This window comes from Argopecten irradians, chromosome 9, assembly GCF_041381155.1.
Source record: "Argopecten irradians isolate NY chromosome 9, Ai_NY, whole genome shotgun sequence".
Taxonomy (NCBI): Eukaryota; Metazoa; Mollusca; class Bivalvia; order Pectinida; family Pectinidae; genus Argopecten; species Argopecten irradians.
In genome coordinates, this window is record NC_091142.1 from 17618918 (window position 1) to 17643998 (window position 25081).

Consider the following 25081-nt stretch of genomic DNA (forward strand, 5'->3'; position numbering starts at 1 on the left):
TTTTTTATTTTTGTAATGCTATCTACAATAAAATGTATGTGGATTTGAATCCAGTAATGTCCTTAGTTAAAGAGTGTTCGTAAAACAAAAGAAAAGTAAAATAGTTATTCGTTATCCAGACGTGACCTTTTTCGACGGTTAGAGCAAGACCAAAAATCGTTTAATATGTACACTTTTCTTGCAATTACTATTCCTTGTTTTTTTAAAAATTAGTTTAACGTCCTATTAACAGCCAGGGTCGTGTAAGGAAAGCCGGAGTACCCGGAGAAAAACCACCGACCAGCGGTCAGTACCTGGCAACTGCCCCACATGGGATTTCGAACCCGCATCCCAGAAGTGGAAGGCTTGTGGTAATATATCGGGGCCGCGGCCCCCTTAATCCCTTGTGGGTAATTTCAAGTAGATATAATATAATTAACGGTGCCGGTGTAAGTTAATCATCGGGCTTTACGCAGATCGATAAAATAATTGTTGATATGGAAAGTTTGCTCATATTAAATGGATAATTTAATTTCATATGTCACACTCATTTCTATTGGTTACAAGTTTGAGGGTATGTTTTGTACAGACTGAAAGATTTGTTCATCGAGTATTACGAGAGAATGTTTTCGCAGAAAATTTTAAAAGCGGCACAGCCATTGGTCAAACTCAGCTATGGGCTAGGATATCAATGCGCCACATCTGAATTTGTTTTATTGTGAAAATAAAAAAAATTAAGAAAATTAATGCCTTGCAAGTACCTCGAATTCAAATTAAATTTTAAGCAATTCAAATATCTATACCGATGGACATTTTTTTTCTCATAAATACTTATAAAAATATACTTATCATGGTGCCAACCGGGCACAGTTTCATGAACATTCCTAAGCTTTTAGGAATTACTCAATTCGCCATAGGAAAGCATTACAGAAGTTAAGGAAAACTCTTAAATTAAAGAGCCCTCCTTAAAATGCGTAATACTTTCTTATTGAGAAATATAAGTTAATTGATTCTGATTCTTTACATTTAAGGAATGTTCATGAAACTGGACCCCGATACACGGTTGTTGACAATGGAATCTGAAGCAGTACTGAATACAGTTTTTTATGTGTGATGTCCGTTTGTTCATCAATATTAAAGGTCTTCTCTTCTCCTTTTTACACTCAAAAACTGCATTTTGATAATAGGGATTGACTATGAACCTGGTCACACTTGATTTGTCACCAGTATCCCAAACAGAAAAAAATCTTGTTGTTGATGACGATAGGTTATACACTCGTGCTTTCATTACGCTCTCCCATCTTCCGGTTGATGAATGTTCATCCTCGTACTTGACCGTGTATTATCTAGAAAGGAAGAAGTACGCCAGTCGTTTCCTCTGTTTGTACTGCTAACACCGTGGATAAGTGCACTGTCATGACAATAACAATGGGACCTAGGCAGATAGTCACCACCTTCTGTCTCCTGGTGCATGTCAATTACATTTGTTATGGATTAACAAACCTTGAAATAGATGTAAGTACAATACAATTGAATACTTCAGACAAAAACTCTTAAATATGTAGATATGAAGGATAGGGATGTTCTAACCGATATCGTTCATATGCGAGTATAAAAGATAGGGATGTTCTAGCCGAGTCACAATGTGTAGTAAAACCACAGGCTTTTCGAAAGTTTTACAGTATGTTGTGATCCCGAAGATAGAATATCCCTATGCATATACTTTATATCCGCAATACGAAAGAGTATTTTTCTTTCATACCTTGACGTTTTTATCACATTTTACGATCATAATATTCCGCCATTTTGTAAAAAAACAAAAAAAAAAAAAGTATGAAAATTCCCCATATGTGATTTTTTTCTGATATATTAAAGCCAATTGTGTGATGATTTAGTTAACCATCCTGGTTTCTGAAAACAGCGTTACGTGAAAATAGTAATTCAGTAAGTCTGTTGACGCAGTGACGTCACAAAGTTTTATTGTATATACATGTATAGCCGACAGGAGTGAATTACATGCGATAAATCAGCATTGCATCGGGTATGAGAGAAAATAAAATATAATACAACACAACACAATACAATGATATTTTAACAAAATGACACAAAAAAATCACAATACATTTAAAATGCCATTTCAGACATTTAACCTGTTACAATAGAGAACAAAATCGACAAAATATACACGGACTTATCTAACAGAAACTCAAGTTAATTTGTCTATAAATAATGAATGTTTTTATAAGACACTGAAGTTACTTTGTCTGTAACATATGAAAGTTTTTATCAGACACTGAGATTAACTTTGTCTGTAAAATATGTAAGTTTTAATCATATATAAACTTTGTAAAATATGAAAGTTTTTTTATCAAACACTGAAGTTACTTTGTCTGTAAAATATGAAAGATTTTTTTATCAAACACTGAAGTTACTTTGTCTGTAAAATATGAAAGTTTTTTATCAAACACTGAAGTCACTTCGTCTGTAAAATATGAAAGTTTTTTATCAAACAATGAAGTCACTTTGTCTGTAAAATATGAAAGTTTTTTATGAAACACGGAAGTCACTTTGTCTGTAAAATATGAAAGTTTTTTATCAAACACTGAAGTCACTTTGTCTGTAAAATATGAAAGTTTTTTATCAAACACTGAAGTCACTTTGTCTGTAAAATATGAAAGTTTTTTATCAAACACTGAAGTCACTTCGTCTGTAAACTATGAAAATTTTTTATCAAACACTGAAGTCACTTTGTCTGTAAAATATGAAAGTTTTGTATGAAACACTGAAGTCACTTTGTCTGTAAAATATGAAAGTTTTTTATCAAACACTGAAGTTACTTTGTCTGTAAAATATGAAAGTTTTTTTTTTATCTCTGCCACTTGTTACCTTAGAAACTTTTAGAAAGACACCAGCTTCATCTTTACTGATGAGAGTCAATGTTACACGCCATTAACGTTATCTAACTGCAATGGAGTTTATCACATGTTTTTTTCCATTGTGAAACATTCATAGCTCTGGGGTAAGTTGCATGTATCTTTTTTTATCATACCCAAAAATCTAAATCAATCTCATGAGTAAAAATCCACTCCAGTATTATTTCTGCTCTAAATTGTGACGTCACTTCACAATTTAGCGCCAAATTTGAAAGAAAACGGTGTCTTTTATTTATTTCAAACTAAGGACGTCACATATAACCGCAAGATAACTCCTTAATATGTTATAGTGTGAATGTCACTTTTGGTCAATCTCAAGTGCCGCATTAAACTACATCCAACTATCAATGTGTTCGTTCTTTAGTAGTACTGATGACGGCGAATGCTTTGGGTGCTTTTTAACATTGTCTGTTGATATTTTTTTGCAGGACACTACCCTCTTATGTATTACAAATGGATCATAAGTGCTAGCGAGATTTAAGCAAACAAGTCTGATATGTACTTTTGTCCAGAGCCTTATTACTCAAACAAAATAAATCATGACAAATTTTGTATTAAAAGAACACATCAAGAGTATGTGGGGGATACTGACCGTAGGTCGTTGGTTTATCTCTTTGTATTTCGATTTTCCAACATCGATAATACACGTCACTTCCTCAGATGATTCAAAAGATGAATCAAACGATATATCACAAGATTATTGTAATCATGGCACCTAAATAGCAGGTTTATAACAATTTAAATAGACAACAGAGATACAACTAATGGTTATGTTCTATCTCGAACTATTTGAAATATTGTATTATTTAATTTCCCGATTCTTTATATCGTTTAGGTCGGTAACTATCATTGCATCTTATTATTTGTCAATACTATGATAAATATCAGATACATATTTTTTACAGGACTTTTGTCGACGGTATGGGTATCTGCAGGACAGAATGCCTGGGACAGATATTCCTGCTACGCCAGAACATAGAGAATTATGCCTCAAGTAAGAAACATCTCACAGAATCATTAGTATTGGCTTTATATACCACTATGTAATTTATATAAATCGATACAATCCAAACTTTTTCAAACAGATTAAAAAAAAAAATACAAACTTTTGACATGAGTAACAAATGTAATATAAATCTTGAAACATGAGATACTATCCGGAGAAATACTTTTGAGAGCTTCTCTTAAGAAAACTCTCTCGGAAAAAAACCCTCTTGATATGTTCTCATTAGAAACTCTTCTGACGTCACCAGCGTATCATTGACTAAATACACCGAATTGATATGTCAAAATACATTGTATAGACCTTCACGTGATCATGTAATTGTCAATTATGATACATGTAGTGAAAACTCAGTGGAAATCTGTTTTCAGCTTATAGCTTCTTTGTTGACCACCAGAAGGTCAGATGTAAAATACTGTATTCACCTCTCTACGCCTCGAGTACCCGGAAAAAAAATGTCATCCACTTGTACAATGATGAGTAATATGAAAATGAGTAAAATGCATGTGCATAATGAAACATAACATTTATATAGCAAGAAAAGCAATAGGTATTTCCGTTGGTGACGCTTACTATCATTTACATGTCATTTCAAATTTAGATTTTCTATTTGTATACAAGTTTTACTACTCAAGTACAACATAACATACTTGGTTCAATTTTCGTGGGTTAATACATTCGCAATTTACTTGACTTTTAGGGAGGTACTGAATTTCGCAACTTTTGGTGAATCCGCGAATTTAGCAAATTAAAAAAAAGAATAACAACAATACAGTTGTGTCCTAGTCATGAAATTACTTGCAAAACGAGGCTTTTTTTTACACAAAATGCGTAATATGAAGAAAGAGTTTCTTGTTTCAGATTTTTAAACCACAAGACAAATAATGATAATTTTAAGTCATTTGTTTCCGTTATTTCATTAACCTTTTTTTAAATCAGATTTATAACAATCAACTATAACTATAACCCTAGGGGTTACTATCACTGTCGTTATATCCACATCCTCGATACTCCAGGGGTTACTATCACTGTCGTTATATCCACATCATCGATACTCCAGGGGTTACTATCACTGTCGTTATATCCACATCCTCGATACTCCAGGGGTTACTATCACTGTCGTTATATCCACATCCTCGATACTCCAGGGGTTACTATCACTGTCGTTATATCCACATCCTCGATACTCCAGGGGTTACTATCACTGTCGTTATATCCACATCCTCGATACTCCAGGGGTTACTATCACTGTCGTTATATCCACATCCTCGATACTCCAGGGGTTACTATCACTGTCGTTATATCCACATCCTCGATACTCCAGGGGTTACTATCACTGTCGTTATATCCACATCATCGATACTCCAGGGGTTACTATCACTGTCGTTATATCCACATCATCGATACTCCAGGGGTTACTATCACTGTCGTTATATTGACATCCTCGATACTCCAGGGGTTACTATCACTGTCGTTATATCCACATCTCGATACTCCAGGGTTACTATCACTGTCGTTATATCCACATCCTCGATACTCCAGGGTTACTATCACTGTCGTTATATTGACATCCTCGATACTCCAGGGGTTACTATCACTGTCGTTATATCCACATCCTCGATACTCCAGGGGTTACTATCACTGTCGTTATATCCACATCTCGATACTCCAGGGGTTACTATCACTGTCGTTATATCACATCTCGATACTCCAGGGGTTACTATCACTGTCGTTATATCCACATCATCGATACTCCAGGGTTACTATCACTGTCGTTATATCCACATCATCGATACTCCAGGGGTTACTATCACTGTCGTTATATCCACATCATCGATACTCCAGGGGTTACTATCACTGTCGTTATATTGACATCCTCGATACTCCAGGGGTTACTATCACTGTCGTTATATCCACATCCTCGATACTCCAGGGGTTACTATCACTGTCGTTATATCCACATCCTCGATACTCCAGGGGTTACTATCACTGTCGTTATATCCACATCCTCGATACTCCAGGGGTTACTATCACTGTCGTTATATCCACATCCTCGATACTCCAGGGTTACTATCACTGTCGTTATATCCACATCCTCGATACTCCAGGGGTTACTATCACTGTCGTTATATCCACATCTCGATACTCCAGGGGTTACTATCACTGTCGTTATATTGACATCCTCGATACTCCAGGGGTTACTATCACTGTCGTTATATCCACATCCTCGATACTCCAGGGGTTATTATCACTGTCGTTATATCCACATCCTCGATACTCCAGGGGTTACTATCACTGTCGTTATATCCACATCATCGATACTCCAGGGGTTACTATCACTGTCGTTATATCCACATCCTCGATACTCCAGGGGTTACTATCACTGTCGTTATATTGACATCCTCGATACTCCAGGGGTTACTATCACTGTCGTTATATTGACATCCTCGATACTCCAGGGGTTACTATCACTGTCGTTATATATACACATCCTCGATACTCAGGTTACTATCACTGTCGTTTATATCCACATCCTCGATACTCCAGGGGTTACTATCACTGTCGTTATATCCACATCCTCGATACTCCAGGGGTTACTATCACTGTCGTTATATCCACATCCTCGATACTCCAGGGGTTACTATCACTGTCGTTATATCCACATCCTCGATACTCCAGGGTTACTATCACTGTCGTTATATCCACATCCTCGATACTCCAGGGTTACTATCACTGTCGTTATATCCACATCCTCGATACTCCAGGGTTACTATCACTGTCGTTATATCCACATCCTCGATACTCCAGGGGTTACTATCACTGTCGTTATATCCACATCCTCGATACTCCAGGGGTTACTATCACTGTCGTTATATCCACATCCTCGATACTCAGGGTTACTATCACTGTCGTTATATCCACATCCTCGATACTCCAGGGGTTACTATCACTGTCGTTATATCCACATCCTCGATACTCCAGGGGTTACTATCACTGTCGTTATATCCACATCCTCGATACTCCAGGGGTTACTATCACTGTCGTTATATCCACATCCTCGATACTCCAGGGGTTACTATCACTGTCGTTATATTGACATCCTCGATACTCCAGGGGTTACTATCACTGTCGTTATATCCACATCCTCGATACTCCAGGGGTTACTATCACTGTCGTTATATCCACATCCTCGATACTCCAGGGGTTACTATCACTGTCGTTATATCCACATCCTCGATACTCCAGGGGTTACTATCACTGTCGTTATATCCACATCATCGATACTCCAGGGGTTACTATCACTGTCGTTATATCCACATCCTCGATACTCCAGGGGTTACTATCACTGTCGTTATATCCACATCCTCGATACTCCAGGGGTTACTATCACTGTCGTTATATCCACATCATCGATACTCCAGGGGTTACTATCACTGTCGTTATATTGACATCCTCGATACTCCATGGTTACTATCACTGTCGTTATATCCACATCCTCGATACTCCAGGGGTTACTATCACTGTCGTTATATCCACATCCTCGATACTCCAGGGGTTACTATCACTGTCGTTATATCCACATCCTCGATACTCCAGGGGTTACTATCACTGTCGTTATATCCACATCCTCGATACTCCAGGGGTTACTATCACTGTCGTTATATCCACATCCTCGATTCTCCAGGGGTTACTATCACTGTCGTTATATCCACATCCTCGATACTCCAGGGGTTACTATCACTGTCGTTATATTTGACATCCTCGATACTCCAGGGTTACTATCACTGTCGTTATATCCACATCCTCGATACTCCAGGGGTTACTATCACTGTCGTTATATCCACATCCTCGATACTCCAGGGTTACTATCACTGTCGTTATATCCACATCCTCGATACTCCAGGGGTTACTATCACTGTCGTTATATCCACATCCTCGATACTCCAGGGGTTACTATCACTGTCGTTATATCCACATCCTCGATACTCCAGGGTTACTATCACTGTCGTTATATCCACATCCTCGATACTCCAGGGGTTACTATCACTGTCGTTATATCCACATCCTCGATACTCCAGGGGTTACTATCACTGTCGTTATATCCACATCTCGACTCGTTCTATACTGTCCACTCCTCGATACTCCAGGGTTACTATCACTGTCGTTATATCCACATCCTCGATACTCCAGGGGTTACTATCACTGTCGTTTATATCCACATCCTCGATACTCCAGGGGTTACTATCACTGTCGTTATATCCACATCCTCGATACTCCAGGGGTTACTATCACTGTCGTTATATCCACATCCTCGATACTCCAGGGGTTACTATCACTGTCGTTATATCCACATCCTCGATACTCCAGGGGTTACTATCACTGTCGTTATATCCACATCCTCGATACTCCAGGGTTACTATCACTGTCGTTATATCCACATCCTCGATACTCCAGGGGTTACTATCACTGTCGTTATATCCACATCCTCGATACTCCAGGGTTACTATCACTGTCGTTATATCCACATCCTCGATACTCCAGGGGTTACTATCACTGTCGTTATATCCACATCCTCGATACTCCAGGGGTTACTATCACTGTCGTTATATCCACATCCTCGATACTCCAGGGGTTACTATCACTGTCGTTATATCCACATCCTCGATACTCCAGGGGTTACTATCACTGTCGTTATATCCACATCCTCGATACTCCAGGGGTTACTATCACTGTCGTTATATCACATCCTCGATACTCCAGGGGTTACTATCACTGTCGTTATATACATCCTCGATACTCCAGGGTTACTATCACTGTCGTTATATTGACACCTCGATACTCCAGGGGTTACTATCACTGTCGTTATATCCACATCCTCGATACTCCAGGGGTTACTACGTTATATACACTCGTCCAGGTTACTATCACTGTCGTTATATCCACATCCTCGATACTCCAGGGGTTACTATCACTGTCGTTATATCCACATCCTCGATACTCCATGGTTATTATCACTGTCGTTATGTCCACATCCTCGTACATACTCCAGGGTTACTATCACTGTCGTTATATCCACATCCTCGATACTCCAGGGGTTACTATCACTGTCGTTATATCCACATCCTCGATACTCCAGGGTTACTATCACTGTCGTTATATGACACCTCGATACTCCAGGGGTTACTATCACTGTCGTTATATCCACATCCTCGATACTCCATGGTTACTATCACTGTCGTTATATCCACATCATCGATACTCCATGGTTACTATCACTGTCGTTATATCCACATCCTCGATACTCCAGGGGTTACTATCACTGTCGTTATATCCACATCCTCGATACTCCAGGGGTTACTATCACTGTCGTTATATCCACATCCTCGATACTCCAGGGGTTACTATCACTGTCGTTATATTGACATCCTCGATACTCCAGGGGTTACTATCACTGTCGTTATATTGACATCCTCGATACTCCAGGGGTTACTATCACTGTCGTTATATCCACATCCTCGATACTCCAGGGGTTACTATCACTGTCGTTATATCCACATCCTCGATACTCCAGGGGTTACTATCACTGTCGTTATATCCACATCCTCGATACTCCAGGGGTTACTATCACTGTCGTTATATTGACATCCTCGATACTCCAGAGGTTACTATCACTGTCGTTATATCCACATCCTCGATACTTCAGAGGTTACTATCACTGTCGTTATATCCACATCCTAGATACTCCAGAGGTTACTATCACTGTCGTTATATCCACATCCTCGATACTCCAGGGGTTACTATCACTGTCGTTATATCCACATCCTCGATACTCCAGGGGTTACTATCACTGTCGTTATATCCACATCCTCGATACTCCAGGGTTACTATCACTGTCGTTATATCCACATCCTCGATACTCCAGGGGTTACTATCACTGTCGTTATATCCACATCCTCGATACTCCAGGGGTTACTATCACTGTCGTTATATCCACATCCTCGATACTCCAGGGGTTACTATCACTGTCGTTATATATCACATCCTCGATACTCCAGGTTACTATCACTGTCGTTATATCCACATCCTCGATACTCCAGGGGTTACTATCACTGTCGTTATATCCACATCCTCGATACTCCAGGGGTTACTATCACTGTCGTTATATCCACATCCTCGATACTCCAGGGTTACTATCACTGTCGTTATATCCACATCCTCGATACTCCAGGGGTTACTATCACTGTCGTTATATTCACATCCTCGATACTCCAGGGGTTACTATCACTGTCGTTATATCCACATCCTCGATACTCCAGGGTTACTATCACTGTCGTTATATCCACATCCTCGATACTCCAGGGTTACTATCACTGTCGTTATATCCACATCCTCGATACTCCAGGGGTTACTATCACTGTCGTTATATCCACATCCTCGATACTCCAGGGGTTACTATCACTGTCGTTATATCCACATCCTCGATACTCCAGGGGTTACTATCACTGTCGTTATATCCACATCCTCGATACTCCAGGGGTTACTATCACTGTCGTTATATCCACATCCTCGATACTCCAGGGGTTACTATCACTGTCGTTATATCCACATCCTCGATACTCCAGGGGTTACTATCACTGTCGTTATATCCACATCCTCGATACTCCAGGGGTTACTATCACTGTCGTTATATCCACATCCTCGATACTCCAGGGGTTACTATCACTGTCGTTATATCCACATCCTCGATACTCCAGGGGTTACTATCACTGTCGTTATATCCACATCCTCGATACTCCAGGGGTTACTATCACTGTCGTTATATCCACATCTTCGATACTCCAGGGGTTACTATCACTGTCGTTATATCCACATCCTCGATACTCCAGGGGTTACTATCACTGTCGTTATATCCACATCCTCGATTCTCCAGGGGTTACTATCACTGTCGTTATATCCACATCCTCGATACTCCAGGGGTTACTATCACTGTCGTTATATCCACATCCTCGATACTCCAGGGGTTACTATCACTGTCGTTATATCCACATCCTCGATACTCCAGGGGTTACTATCACTGTCGTTATATCCACATCCTCGATACTCCAGGGGTTACTATCACTGTCGTTATATCCACATCCTCGATACTCCAGGGGTTACTATCACTGTCGTTATATTGACATCCTCGATACTCCAGGGGTTACTATCACTGTCGTTATATCCACATCCTCGATACTCCAGGGGTTACTATCACTGTCGTTATATCCACATCCTCGATACTCCAGGGGTTACTATCACTGTCGTTATATCCACATCCTCGATACTCCAGGGGTTACTATCACTGTCGTTATATCCACATCCTCGATACTCCAGGGGTTACTATCACTGTCGTTATATCCACATCCTCGATACTCCAGGGGTTACTATCACTGTCGTTATATCCACATCCTCGATACTCCAGGGGTTACTATCACTGTCGTTATATCCACATCCTCGATACTCCAGGGGTTACTATCACTGTCGTTATATTGACATCCTCGATACTCCAGGGGTTACTATCACTGTCGTTATATCCACATCCTCGATACTCCAGGGGTTACTATCACTGTCGTTATATCCACATCCTCGATACTCCAGGGGTTACTATCACTGTCGTTATATCCACATCCTCGATACTCCAGGGGTTACTATCACTGTTGTTATATTGACAACCTCGATACTCCAGGGGTTACTATCACTGTCGTTATATCCACATCCTCGATACTCCAGGGGTTACTATCACTGTCGTTATATCCACATCCTCGATACTCCAGGGGTTACTATCACTGTCGTTATATTGACATCCTCGATACTCCAGGGGTTACTATCACTGTCGTTATATTGACAACCTCGATACTCCATAGGTTACTATCACTGTCGTTATATCCACATCCTCGATACTCCAGGGGTTACTATCACTGTCGTTATATCCACATCCTCGATACTCCAGGGGTTACTATCACTGTCGTTATATCCACATCCTCGATACTCCAGAGGTTACTATCACTGTCGTTATATCCACATCCTCGATACTCCAGGGGTTACTATCACTGTCGTTATATCCACATCCTCGATACTCCAGAGGTTACTATCACTGTCGTTATATCCACATCCTCGATTTTCAGGGGTTACTATCACTTTCGTTATATCCACATCCTCGATATTCCAGGGGTTACTATCACTGTCGTTATATCCACATCCTCGATACTCCAGGGGTTACTATCACTGTCGTTATATCCACATCCTCGATACTCCAGGGGTTATTATCACTGTCGTTATATCCAAATCCTCGATACTCCAGGGTTACTATCACTGTCGTTATATCCACATCCTCGATACTCGAGGCGTACTACATCCTCGATACTCCAGGGTTACTATCACTGCCATTATATCTATCCCATGAACCAACATTGCCTATCACTATCTTTATATCTGCCCCTCCGCTATATTATAGCAAAAGACATTTCAGGAAAATAAACTTACCAGTGAAAGTAATCCCTGGAATATCGAGGAAGGGTTAAATGTGTGTAAACAATTTACTTTTTTTCACCAGACGCTTTCAAAATTTCAATGAACTGACGGTCACGGGGGTCGCTGATGCTGCTACAATCCATCGGATGAATCAACGTAGGTGTGATTGTACTGATATGCTGAAGCCAGAGAAAAAGCTTATGATGAGAACACGAAGAGATTTAAAACAGTTCAAACCGGCAGCATTTAACCAAGGTAGGGTAGCCACTAGATTTGACAGATCGCCAGCTGTCAAACAAACTGCATGTCACTTTGGATTTAATACTGTTTTGCTACGACGTTTGCTCCGACATTGACACGTGCGTTTAGCAGATGTTGATTGTTGGTTTCCTTACAGTCGGTTATTTACGCGATTTAATTAAGCATTAAACTTTGCTGACAAGATTTATAATGTGCACTAGCACATGATGTGACGATTTTCTCTGCAACGCTACAACATCTATATAGACCATAAATTCCATAGGACAGTTTAATACTTATATTTACATATCTAACTCCTTTTGGGGGGTTTCTGCATTTACATTGTTTACATTAGAGCAGGAAAACCGGCGATTAAATCCACAAGATGGAACAGTCATTTTGACGGTGATCAGTTGACATTACCATATCATCATTAATGACGTCATAATGGTCAAATTTTGGGTGTCAATTACACCCCATAGACTTTACTTTGCCTTGGTAAGTTTATATATTAGAAGTGGATGCAAATATACTAAAAGGAAATACATGTCAGATGTTTTGAATTCTTTGCGATCTTGTTTTCAGAGCTTAAATGATTCAATAGTTTAAATATAGTTTTCAAATATTTTGCGGATCATTTTTTCTCGATGAACATAAATGCCCCGCGAAATCGCACAAAAAAAACATAGTCGCGAAAACTACTAGCAATACAGTATATTTTAAAATGTAAAATCTCACAAGTTCCAACCCTTTACACAATTATATGCTAAGTAGAAACGGGGAATTCTTTGAACAAATCAAACAAAAGATCCAATGGTCAATTTAAGAATGATCAAATAGACAGAAAAATATACTTTTACTACTGCAACCCAATCTATTTTAGCATGTGACTAACTTTTGCTGATTGCACGGGAGATTGGAAAATCACCCAAACGTAGCGAAAAAAAGACTAAAGCAAGGGTACATCACAGCCATACGACTCGCATGGTTAAATCGTCTGGGAAAAAAGTCATCAAGGATGTCAACGTGAACATAATTTGTCAAGAAAAACAAGTCGTGTAAAGCATCATCTCAATCACGAGGCCTTGAAAAGCACGACGAACCATATGATCCAGAAGAATAACCGTTCTGCACTTAAATAATATTATATAGGAGAAATATTGATAACTTCGTAAAATTGCATGTCGATTATGGTATGATTAATTCGAGGGGAGCGTCAAATTTAAAACATACAAAGAAACAATAAAAACATATGATATGCTATGTAACTTTTAAAATAAACAATTATTTGTCGGTAGTAAACGCGATTTCCATTTCAAATCCAATTTGCGGAGACTAAATTTCGATGATTGGTATGAAATATCTTCTTATATAAATAAGACAGATATATATTCGTGGAATTTATTATGACCGCGAAAGTAAATATGTTTACTGTAGATGAAATCAATAGAAAACTTTTATCGGAAGATATTGTAAAATGTGAGCTAAGGATGGCGTTCTGTTTAGGGCCAGGGAAATGGGATACGACAAGACTGACATATGCCTTTCTCAGAAGAAATGGGTTCACCAGACAAGTGCCCGAGTCTGTCATCAGGTTAGTGAAAATACACTGGTAATAGCAGAAGTAAAATACCTCTAGAAACAAAAAAAATTATTTAACTAAACATAAGGTTTTAAAAACATTCATTAATATGGTAGATAAAGAATAAGGATTCAAACTCTTCCAACAATATTTTAGCTAGAAGAATAAGGCTTGAAAAATACTCGGCAATACCTGTCTTAAAATGATTCTAAATAAATAACTTGAAATAAAAAGTCAATTACATACAATAGATGAAAATGTCAGTTAATTATGTTATGCATATTGCAATATATATCTGAAAACTATTTTCTGTGGGAATTATTTCTTTTCTTCATGGTATTTCGAATAAAAAAAACCAATAACGATCTAATGACTGTAATATAATCAATCGATTCAAAGAGACTACTGTGGAACATAGAAGGATAGAACAATTGATTCAAAGCGTTCTGTATTTTACGAATTTACGAAGTAAAGGTGAATAAAAATAGTGTTCTACGTGGCATGACAAGAAAATTTAATTTAAAACAGAAAAAAAGATAAAGTGTATATATATGTATGTTTGGTGCAGTAATTTCAAGTGTTTTTTTTAATGTATTGCAATCGGATTAAAATCATATTTTAATCTCCACCTCGCTCCGGAAAACAACGTTCTGTTACGTAAGCTAGCTGTCTATTTACAAACCCGGCGTGGAGATACAGACATGTGATTTTAATCAGATTGTAATTTGCAATGTTTATATCTGTTTTAACCGCATATCTTAACATAAAAAAAATATTTTGATTATTTATATCATTATCCAGGATAGAAATTGAGCGTGCATTTAAAGTGTGGACAGACGTCTCTGCGTTAGTAATAACTGAAACAAATGACGAGGATAGTGCAGACATCGTAATATCATTTGAGAGAGGCGCGCATGGGGACGGGTCAGCGTTTGATGGAAATGGTAAGGAACTATCCAATATCATTAACTATAATAGCCCATACCATGGTCCTTAAACACACATAATTTTAGTTTTACAATGCTAAATTGGGTAACACAGCATATCAACAAAAACAGAAATGATGACCTAAAATGGATTTTTAATTATAAATTTTCGATAACCACTAATATTATTGTAAGTTTTTTTAGCCTACTGTGTTATATGAATTGTTTGTGAGTGTTCTTTTCACGTGTTGGAACAGTCTAATTATTTCGTGAGTAGGACAATTCGTTGTTTATACAGTAATAAGTAATCAAGTTCCGTTGACATTGTATTTTCGTGGTTCATGATAACCACAAAACCAAAACAGTTAAGGATGCTCCACCGCTGACAAATGGTATTTTTCTCTATCAAAAACATAAGCACACAAATTAATGTTTTTAAGTCATAAAAGTCTCTTACTTAAAAAGCATTGTTTGTTAGGAGAAGGCTTTTATAAGCTGTAAGAACTTTTGCCTTAACCCTTTGTCTTTTGTTTTGAAAATAAAATGTGTTTAAATTAAGTCACTTACTTTACACCATTGCCTTCATTTAAAAGTTTGAGCTTTAATTAAAAACAATTAATTGAGCCTCGAAAAAATTTAGTGTCACTATGTCCTTTATGAAATGAAGTACTGATTGCGCTTGCACCAAGAGCAAAATAGATTATTTCTTATTATTTCTTGTGTTACTTACACATACATATACACGATTAAACACCAGTTATTGTTCAAATGATGAGTATCGTTCATGCTCTGTTGGTGGTGGAGCTTCCTCAAAGTTCCAACAAAACGAAAAATGCCAATTATACAGTGTCATGATAATAAAATTATTCAAACTTTTAAAAAAAATAATATATTTATTTAATGTAATAGGGATCAGTGAGAGTATTGAAACTAATGACTGATTTGAAACTTTCTGTTTTAAATTATATGTGGCAAACAAATTTCATTTTTCTTATTTTTGTTTTCTTATTTTCAGGACAAGTATTGGCACATGCTTTTTATCCAAATAATGGAGACACACATTTCGACGACGATGAAGTCTGGGTTGTTAACCGAACTGGTGTTGACCTATTTACCGTAGCGGCACACGAGTTTGGTCATGCTTTGGGGCTGGCACACTCTTCCAATAGCGAGGCCCTAATGGCTCCTTTCTATGCGGGATATAAACCAAACTATCAACTTCATTGGGATGACATACGAGGAATACAGAGCTTATACGGTGTGTAGTATTTTTTTGTATGCGTAAATGTTCTTTTAGATGTAAAATCTAATATTATCTGATGCAATATATGATAAAATATATTTTACTAAATTATTTAAAAGTGGATTTATGCGCTGCTAAAGGCTTTTGCGTTTATTGATTTTATTCTTTAAAGGGCCACTACCTTTCCGAAACGGCTTTTAATTTTTAAAATAGGAATGTAAAACGAGATCAATAATTTTGTAGAGTCGCAGAAGTTATTAACTATTCGTTTACTAGCACACTTATCATCACCTTCAGAACTGTTTAATAAGAATAAATAAAATATTAATTTTCATAACGCGGGTCGTTTTATGTTTCCCGCCGTCGTCCTAAATGCCGCGCGGTAGTTGACTATCACTGCGCCAGACGGCAAAACAGCGAAATGAATCTCCACTGTTATCGTACATTAGACAGGAAATCTTTCATAAGTTTGGTGTTGTAACCTCATCTTAAGCCATCGATACATATTTTCTTTTGTTATTAATGTTTTTAGGAAACCTTTAAATTTTGCTCCGGAAAGGTAGTGGACCTTTAACAAAATACACTGATTTGAAATTGAAACAAGTAGATTTTGTATGCTCTTTTGCGTAGAACATTACGTAAAAGACGGTCCGAGAGGGGTTTTGAAAAGGCTTATATTCAGGACGTTGGCGTTCAGCATGTTGTATCTATGGTCCTATCCTCTGGTTTGATCATCATCCTTCATTATCCATAGTGGTTTATAATAAGTTGCTAAGTAGTTGCTAGTGTTATTGATAAATCACTTCTATTTCAGGAAGTTGGCGTACGACACCTCTAGTGTCGTCACCATCTTTCGCAATCCATAGTCGTTTAGTGTTATTGACATGACATTATATAAACACATATTACTAACAAGTGTTCGTTTATAATAAGTTGCTAATTAGTTGCTAGTGTTATTGATAAACCACTTCTATTTCAGGAAGTTGGCGTACGACACCTCTAGTGTCGTCACCATCTTTCGCAATCCATAGTCGTTTCATTGCTAGTGTTATTGACATGACATTATATAAACACATATTACTAACAAGTGTTCGTTTATAATAAGTTGCTAATTAGTTGCTAGTATTATTGATAAATCACTTCTATTTCAGGAAGTTGGCGTACGACACCTCTAGTGTCGTCACCATCTTTCGCAATCCATAGTCGTTTAGTGTTATTGACATGACATTATATAAACACATATTACTTACAAGTGTGAATATCATATCGATGGATCAGTACCAAGATATTCGAGCGTAAACATTTAGACTAAATATGAATGTTTAAGGGTTAACCTGCCAAATTCAGAAAGTGATAATAAGTGTAGCATTAACATTAAGCTAAAAACTTTTGCAATTCTACAAAATTTCGTTTTATATTCTCATTATTAAAAAAGTCGTTTTGGAAAGTTATTGCGCCTATAATTAAACGAGTTTCAGCAAACAGAACAAATTATACTAAATATTTGTCTACACTGCTGAGGGCCAAACTGTTACATACCAATCCGGCCTGGATTACTTGCCTCGGCAAATTAAATTCGATTAAACTCCTACAACACAGCAACATGTGTCTATCAAAACAATGTGGTGGGACAATTAATATGTGCATATCAGGTAACTTACATGTATAGGTATTGTAAAAGGTTAAATATCTGATTTTATTGTAATAATTAGTTGATGCATAAGCACACATTGATCTATAAAACATCAATAGGGTGTAAAATAATTTGAAAAACTGAAAATAGATATACATTTCGTTTCCTTATTTTTAATTACTATATATTTTGTGACACCTAATATATTCATCGAATAAGGACGTTACTATATAATACACATTGTATTCTGTACTATAGTAATTTCTATACATCCGCAGCCATCCGTATCCGGAAATCATATTCAACAGAGATGAACAAACATCTTAGATTATGATAATACCAAGTTATTGTACTTTAAGATGTAATTATTTTTCCTGAATGACATATCCCTATATCATTGATAGTTTTGGTTTATCTACCGTATTTGACCATGTTTACTCCCATTTCCCTCTTTGAACATTACAGAAGAGTTATCTCCTTGCGGAAAGCTATGAAATGTGACGTCATTGCTTTGTGAGCTCGACTCACGTCGTTTACTCAGAAGGTATGACGTAACGCTCGCAACCAGATTACATCATAATCAATACCTACCCGCAAAGGCAGACAACCTGTAATATGCAAATGCAGAATACATAGAGCTTCAAAGATAGGGAAACATATACACCGGGGCTAATCGTACAAACCGTGCTACGGTATTTACGCTCGTGGAAACACTTTTCTTACATAGAAAAATGTCATCTGGGGGAGCGTACGTGATAAATATTTGCTCAGTGTTCAACTCAAGGCCAAGAATCCAAATATACAAGTTGCCCACGGAACAGTACAGTGTTTGGCTTGAACACCGAGCAAATATTTATCACATACGCTCCCCCAGACGACAGTTTTCTATGTAAAAGAAGCGTTTCCACGGGCGTAAATATCGTAGCCCGGTTTGTACGATTAGCCCCGGTGATTCATTAAAAAAAATCATATTTTGGTTGGCATAATCAATGGAAGCAGTGATGTGGTTTTCATGACTCTGAGTAACAAAATAAATGTTCAATTTAAGCGACTAAAAGACTACGGATTATACAAGATGATGATTAAACTAGAGGGTAAAACTTTGGATACAACATATTCAACGCCAAATTTAAATTCCAATCAGGCTTTCTGTAGTAAGCGTTTGAAAGTCATAGCATTTAAAATGACAATGCATGAATAATCTGCGAAATGTTTTTTTTTTTTTTTTTTTTTTCTTTTTTTTTGATTTTTTTTACGAATTCATTTAAGGTTCTTGTGCCATGCCAACTTTAATTAGTTCTCATGTGAACGCTAAAATTTACCTTTCAAACAAATTCGCTCTTTTTATCATAAAAAGTAATATTATAAACTATTATGGAGTAGGTACTGTATGCCTAATATTAAAGGATAAAGACGGGAGCATTCTCTATCATTCACATTTATTTTGATACACAGATGTAATAGAAAACTACGCAAGGTAACAAATAATTGATGCAATGTCATCAGAATGTACTTTAGTTGTTCCATATAGGTGGGAAATAGTACGATTGTAAAGTCAGTTAACAGTTTTATTTTTTTAAACACACAAAGATCCTTATGATAAAAGATTTCAGGAAAAAAACCTATTTATTATCCTTTAACGTGTTGACATAAAATTGTAATTATTATCCTTTATCCTGCAACTGCCCCACATACTGACGGATAACTGGTGCCGGATAAACTTGTGTTTTATCCGCCAATACGAAATGCTTTATCCGTCAATGCGATCACATGAATTTGTTCCACATCTAACACAACTTTTTCCAACTTGACCCCGAACTTTAACCTTGCGGTGAATGAAACGTTATTCAGTCCCGCTAAAAAATGACGACACATTCACCGGAATGACATCATTTTTACGATATCGAAAATTTCGTTTGGTGGTGTCGCCGTTTTCTTGGCTCATGGTAAAGGTATGTACTGTAAAGTAACTCTTTGATGAGTAATTATTATCTTTTCGGTATTTTCACAATGTTTCCGTGATATTAGTCACTAAAAAGAATTACTATTACTGATTGCGAATGCGCTTAAATAGTTTCCACTGTAGCAAAAACGAGTACACTCTCATTCGGTTTAGTGAATGGATTTTTTCCTGCGCATCAAAGAAGCTTCTCGCTTCGAGCGAAACCAAGTAAATAACTCACAATTTGCTTTTGTTTTGAATGTCATAATGGTTGCAGGATAAACAGAATACAGGGTTAGTCTCTTACAGTCCAAGGTTTATTTTGTGCTCGACACGGAAAGCCGAGATGACTCGACAAAGCCTCGTATCTCGGCTTTCCTAAGTCTTGCACCAAAATAAACCTGCATTGTAAGATACTAACCATGCATTCTCTATATAAATACTAATTGTTAATTAACCAAATCAAGTATTTTATGGATAAACTTAACACTACAACTGATATTCTGTATTTGCATATTACAGTTATCTGCCCTTGCGGGAAGGTATTAATTGTGACGTCATGTATTTGCGACCGTAACGTCATACTTTTCGGAGAAAACGGTGTGAATTGCGCTAACAAAATAAATTAATGACGTAACAAACCGGAAGGGAAGTTACTCTGTAAAATGCAAAGACGGAATACTGTAAACGTATAAATGTTCTTGCCATGTTGATCAGCAGGATGGTTTACATATAACTATTTTTTTCATGAAGGTGCTTCGACAAATAACCCCACGCGTCCACCAGTGACTACCCTCCCACCGCCGCGGACCACACCGACACCACGCCCAACTCAACCCATACCCACCACTCCCCAGCCAACAACACCAGAGATTTGTAGATTCGAATTCCATGGTGTCATGAGAGGTAAGATATATGCAATAATAGAAATCAGTAACACTCTCTTTGCCACTTCTGGGCTACTGAGTCATCTTCAGGCAAAGAAGGCATCATCGATTTTACAGGGGTTACAAAGACCCCGCAGTATGCACCCCTGGATTATGGCGTAGTGAAATTGGAGGCAATTTCAAAAGAACTTGTACTACATCTGAAGACTACAGAGTGACGGCCAATTTTAAAGTCTATTAAATACTATAGTACGCTTTTATAACATCAAACGACCAAACAGCCTTCCTCATCTGTTATCGTACACGGAGCCTTCAGATTCATCTGGTTTATGTTTCGAATTCGGCGAAATTGATAAATATTTTAATGTGTGAATTTCATTTTTGGAGTGACCTCTGTCGAAACAATTCGAATTAAACACTACAAAGGTATACCAGCGTTATCCAAGTTTGAAATCACTTTTTATACTTTAAAGATGCTCCACCGCTGACAAATGGTATTTTTTCACTGTTAAAAACAAGAGCAGACGATTTAGTATTTTTCTTCAGTTACAAAAGTTACTTACTTTACACCATTACCACCATTGAAAAGTTTGAGCCTTTGATTTTACTTCAAGTTGAAAATATGAAAAATAATTAATTGCATCCCGAAAAAAATCCGAACCACTATATCCTATATGGAAAGAACTACTGAATGTGCATGCACCAAAGGCAAAATAAATTATTTTATATTATTTTTTTTGTGTTAATTAGACTATTATATACACGATTAAACACCAATTATTGTTCAAATGATGAATATCATTTATGCTCTGTCGGCGGTGGAGCATCTTTAAGCAAACTAATGTGATTTTAAGTGACAAAAATACAAAGCAGGTAAGAAACAGATTAAAGTATTCATGTGTGTATGTCTGTTTTTATTTCATTTTTTTCTCCTAAGTATTATACAAATATGTTTCTCTGTTTTTATTTCATTTTTTCCAATATTATACAAAGATACCATCTTCCACATTTTGTTATACAGAGGACAATGGCGATATTCTGGCGTTTAATTCGAAGGGAGACGTGATGAGGATGACCTTGAACTTAGGATTTATCGAACAATTTAAATCTTCCGACATTTTCCCGGATGCGCCTGAGAAATTCGATGACGTCATAAATGTGCCATCAGCAGGAACAGTGTTTTTCAGAAGTAGGTTGTTTGTTTTAATTGTATTTTTATATTTTAAAACACATGTGTATCTCTTTCAATGGTTTGTAATGCCAAGTAATGTTCTGAATATAAGTTCATTGTTTCTTTTCTGAAGGAATTTGGATATTTACTTCTAACGTCTACGTCTGAGCCAAAAGTTTATACAAGTTCTGTTCCCCTTTCCCCAAGGATGCTTCTGGCCAAATTTGGTTACAATCCATGCAAAACTCTAGGACAAGTAGCAATTTATAGGATTTACCTCTATTACCCCTATTGGGTCCCGCACCTCCTGCCCCCGGGGGGTCAGAGTCAAAATTTATACATGTTCTGTTCCCCTTCCCCAAGAATGTTTCTGGCCAAATTTGGTTACAATCCATGCAGAACTCTAGAACAAGTAGCGATTTATATGTTTTACCTCTATTACCCCTATTGGGCCCCGCCCCTCCTGCCCCCGGGGGGTCAGAGCCAAAATTTATACAAGTTCTGTTCCCCTTCCCCCAAGGATGTTTCTGGCCAAATTTGGTTACAATCCACGCAGAACTCTAGGACAAGTAGCGATTTATATGTTTTACCTCTATTACCCCTATTGGGCCCCGCCCCTCCTGCCCCCGGGGGGTCAGAGCCAAAATTTATACAAGTTCTGTTCCCCTTCCCAAGGGTGTTTCTGGCCAAATTTGGTTACAATCTACGCAGAACTCTAGGACAAGTAGCGATTTATATGTTTTACCTCTATTACCCCTATTGGGCCCCGCCCCTCCTGCCCCCGGGGGTTCAGAGCCAAAATTTATACAAGTTCCGTTCCCCTTCCCCAAAGGATGTTTCTGGCCAAATTTGGTTAAAATCTATCCAGAACTCTATGACAAGTAGCGATTGAAAGGAAATGTTGACGGACGGACGCCGCGCCATGACATAAGCTCACCGGCCCTTCGGGCCAGGTGAGCTAAAAACAAAAGATTGATAAATACATCCTTTATACATCCTTGTTCCCAGGTGTTAGTCGTACTGTTACTTACTCTTGGACCGAGGATGGTTTTGTTCTAAGAGCAGTAAAATTTAAAATTGCATTCCAGACTTTGTCTTTCCTCTTCTTAATATAAACGCCTACTTTACCAGATCCTCAGTATTTCCGCTTTATTTTTTCGCGTAAAGGGGCATTGAATTGGAAATACCAGATAAAAGCAGGCACGGTATCGGAAAGGGAATTGACTGTGAGAGGTTATATTCCGGATGCCCGGCGGTTACTCCGTGAAAAGATCAGGGCAGTATTCGCACTGAGTCATAATAGGGTTTTCGTCATCGGGGTATGTACGTTACCACATGAATATTTTTGTAGTTTTATTTTATCAAATGTTTGAGTGACATATTGTTACAGTGAAATTTGCATGCAATATAGCTTTAACGTACCACTGCCAGATTACAATTGTCTTCATTCAAATATGTTAGCGCACTAATACATTGTTGAAACATTGTATTTTCTTTGTGGCGATATATTTCATAGTAGAATGTCAAGTAAAACTTCACTCAGGTTTTATTCCCTGTTTAAAGTATTGATTATTAATTTGACTATATTCAGATGACACTATAACATTGAATACGATACATTAGTATCGATTGGGACGCCTCCATATATTTATGTGCCTACTTATCACTACCGATCTTAATTCTAAACGTTTTACTTGATAGAGATACTTTGTACAAGAGTTCAACGCTCAGACTATGGAGATGGTTCCCGGTTCGTACGATTATTTTACGTCAATGTTTCCGGGTATACCAGATGAGTTAGACGCAGCAGTGGCCACTAGTTCTAGAGAAGTCTACTTCTTTAAGGGCTCCCAGTAAGTATAGCTTCTTACGTATGTTTTAAGGTCTTAGTTGGTTGGTCGGCAAAACTTATCTTCATAGCTATGACCAATTAAAGTCCCACTAACATTTCGAAACAAAACTTACAAGTTTCTATAAACGATTATAGCACAATAAAATTTATACCGATAGCTTAAGAAAAGGGAGAGGAACGACTGAGGTTACAACACAAAACAATTGTAAAATTTCCTTCATTTTCTATGGTAAGAGTGAAGATTCCTTTTGCTGTTTTGTCGTCTGGCAAAGTGGTAATCAACTAACGCGCGGCAAATAGGACGACGTCTGGAAACATAAAACGATGGATATCAACATTTTGTAGTTTAAATCGTTTATGGAGTTATAACTTTTAAACACATGTTTTAACTGTAAGTTGATAAATTTTGCGACTTTACAAAATCATCAAACTCGTTTTACATTCCCGTTTTAAAAATTAAAAGCAGTTTCGGTTAAGGCATGTACATATTATGTACGTTTAAGTACGGTCTCTCCAGTATGCGTTATGTAATGTATTGCGTGTGGGAATGTCTGGTTGTTTTGGGAGACTGCAATACATGCATGTTCGTGGTGTGTCTTCTAGTAATAGTAGGAATTTTATAGTGCTATCTGACTGAAACGTACTAACAAAGACACCAAACATCATGCACTACTCGGTCACATTATACTGACGACAGACAAACCAGTCGTCCCACTCCCTTTTTATGATGTTTATGCTGAGGGCACAAAGCAGCAGCAGAAACTATTAGCGCTATTTATCGACTATCGTGTGTCTTGGTAAGAAGACAGTATGCTCAACTCAAGAAATGAGGTGGTGCCAAGGGAGACGTTAGGTAGAGGGAAGATAAGCTCTCAGATTTTAGTCGCCACTTCCTCCATGGCAGTATTTAAAGGGCGCTATGTATTGACACCTTTACAACATTTCATACACAACATAATGCAAATCAGTAACATTGACTGTCAAACGGCATGTGAAAAGTTCTTTATTCGCATTATATTTCAATTTGATGTTATGTCTTTTCTGCAAACAGATGTCGCCCTTTTAAAGTGTTGCCAGTCACTTATTCAGAAGTTCAACATTTTATCTCAGAATATAAATTATGTCAAGCGGTATTTTGTCCGAAGAGTTAAAAAGTCGGCATAGCGTAAAAGTTCAACCTTC

At 37.5% G+C, this 25081-nt stretch overlaps 1 protein-coding gene across 1 annotated transcript in view; it reads left to right on the forward strand.

Annotated features, from left to right (window-relative positions):
* Nucleotides 1-1336: 1336 nt before the first annotated feature.
* LOC138331672 (stromelysin-1-like) overlaps nt 1337-25081 on the forward strand; it is a 28876-nt gene continuing 5131 nt past the window's right edge. The window contains exons 1-10 of the mRNA XM_069279401.1: nt 1337-1494; nt 3818-3906; nt 12506-12678; nt 14170-14257; nt 15047-15189; nt 16187-16429; nt 20743-20895; nt 21898-22065; nt 23215-23366; nt 23749-23900. Coding sequence (XP_069135502.1) covers nt 1396-1494; nt 3818-3906; nt 12506-12678; nt 14170-14257; nt 15047-15189; nt 16187-16429; nt 20743-20895; nt 21898-22065; nt 23215-23366; nt 23749-23900 — 1460 coding nt within the window. The 5' untranslated portion in view covers nt 1337-1395. The remainder of the gene's footprint in view (nt 1495-3817; nt 3907-12505; nt 12679-14169; nt 14258-15046; nt 15190-16186; nt 16430-20742; nt 20896-21897; nt 22066-23214; nt 23367-23748; nt 23901-25081) is intronic.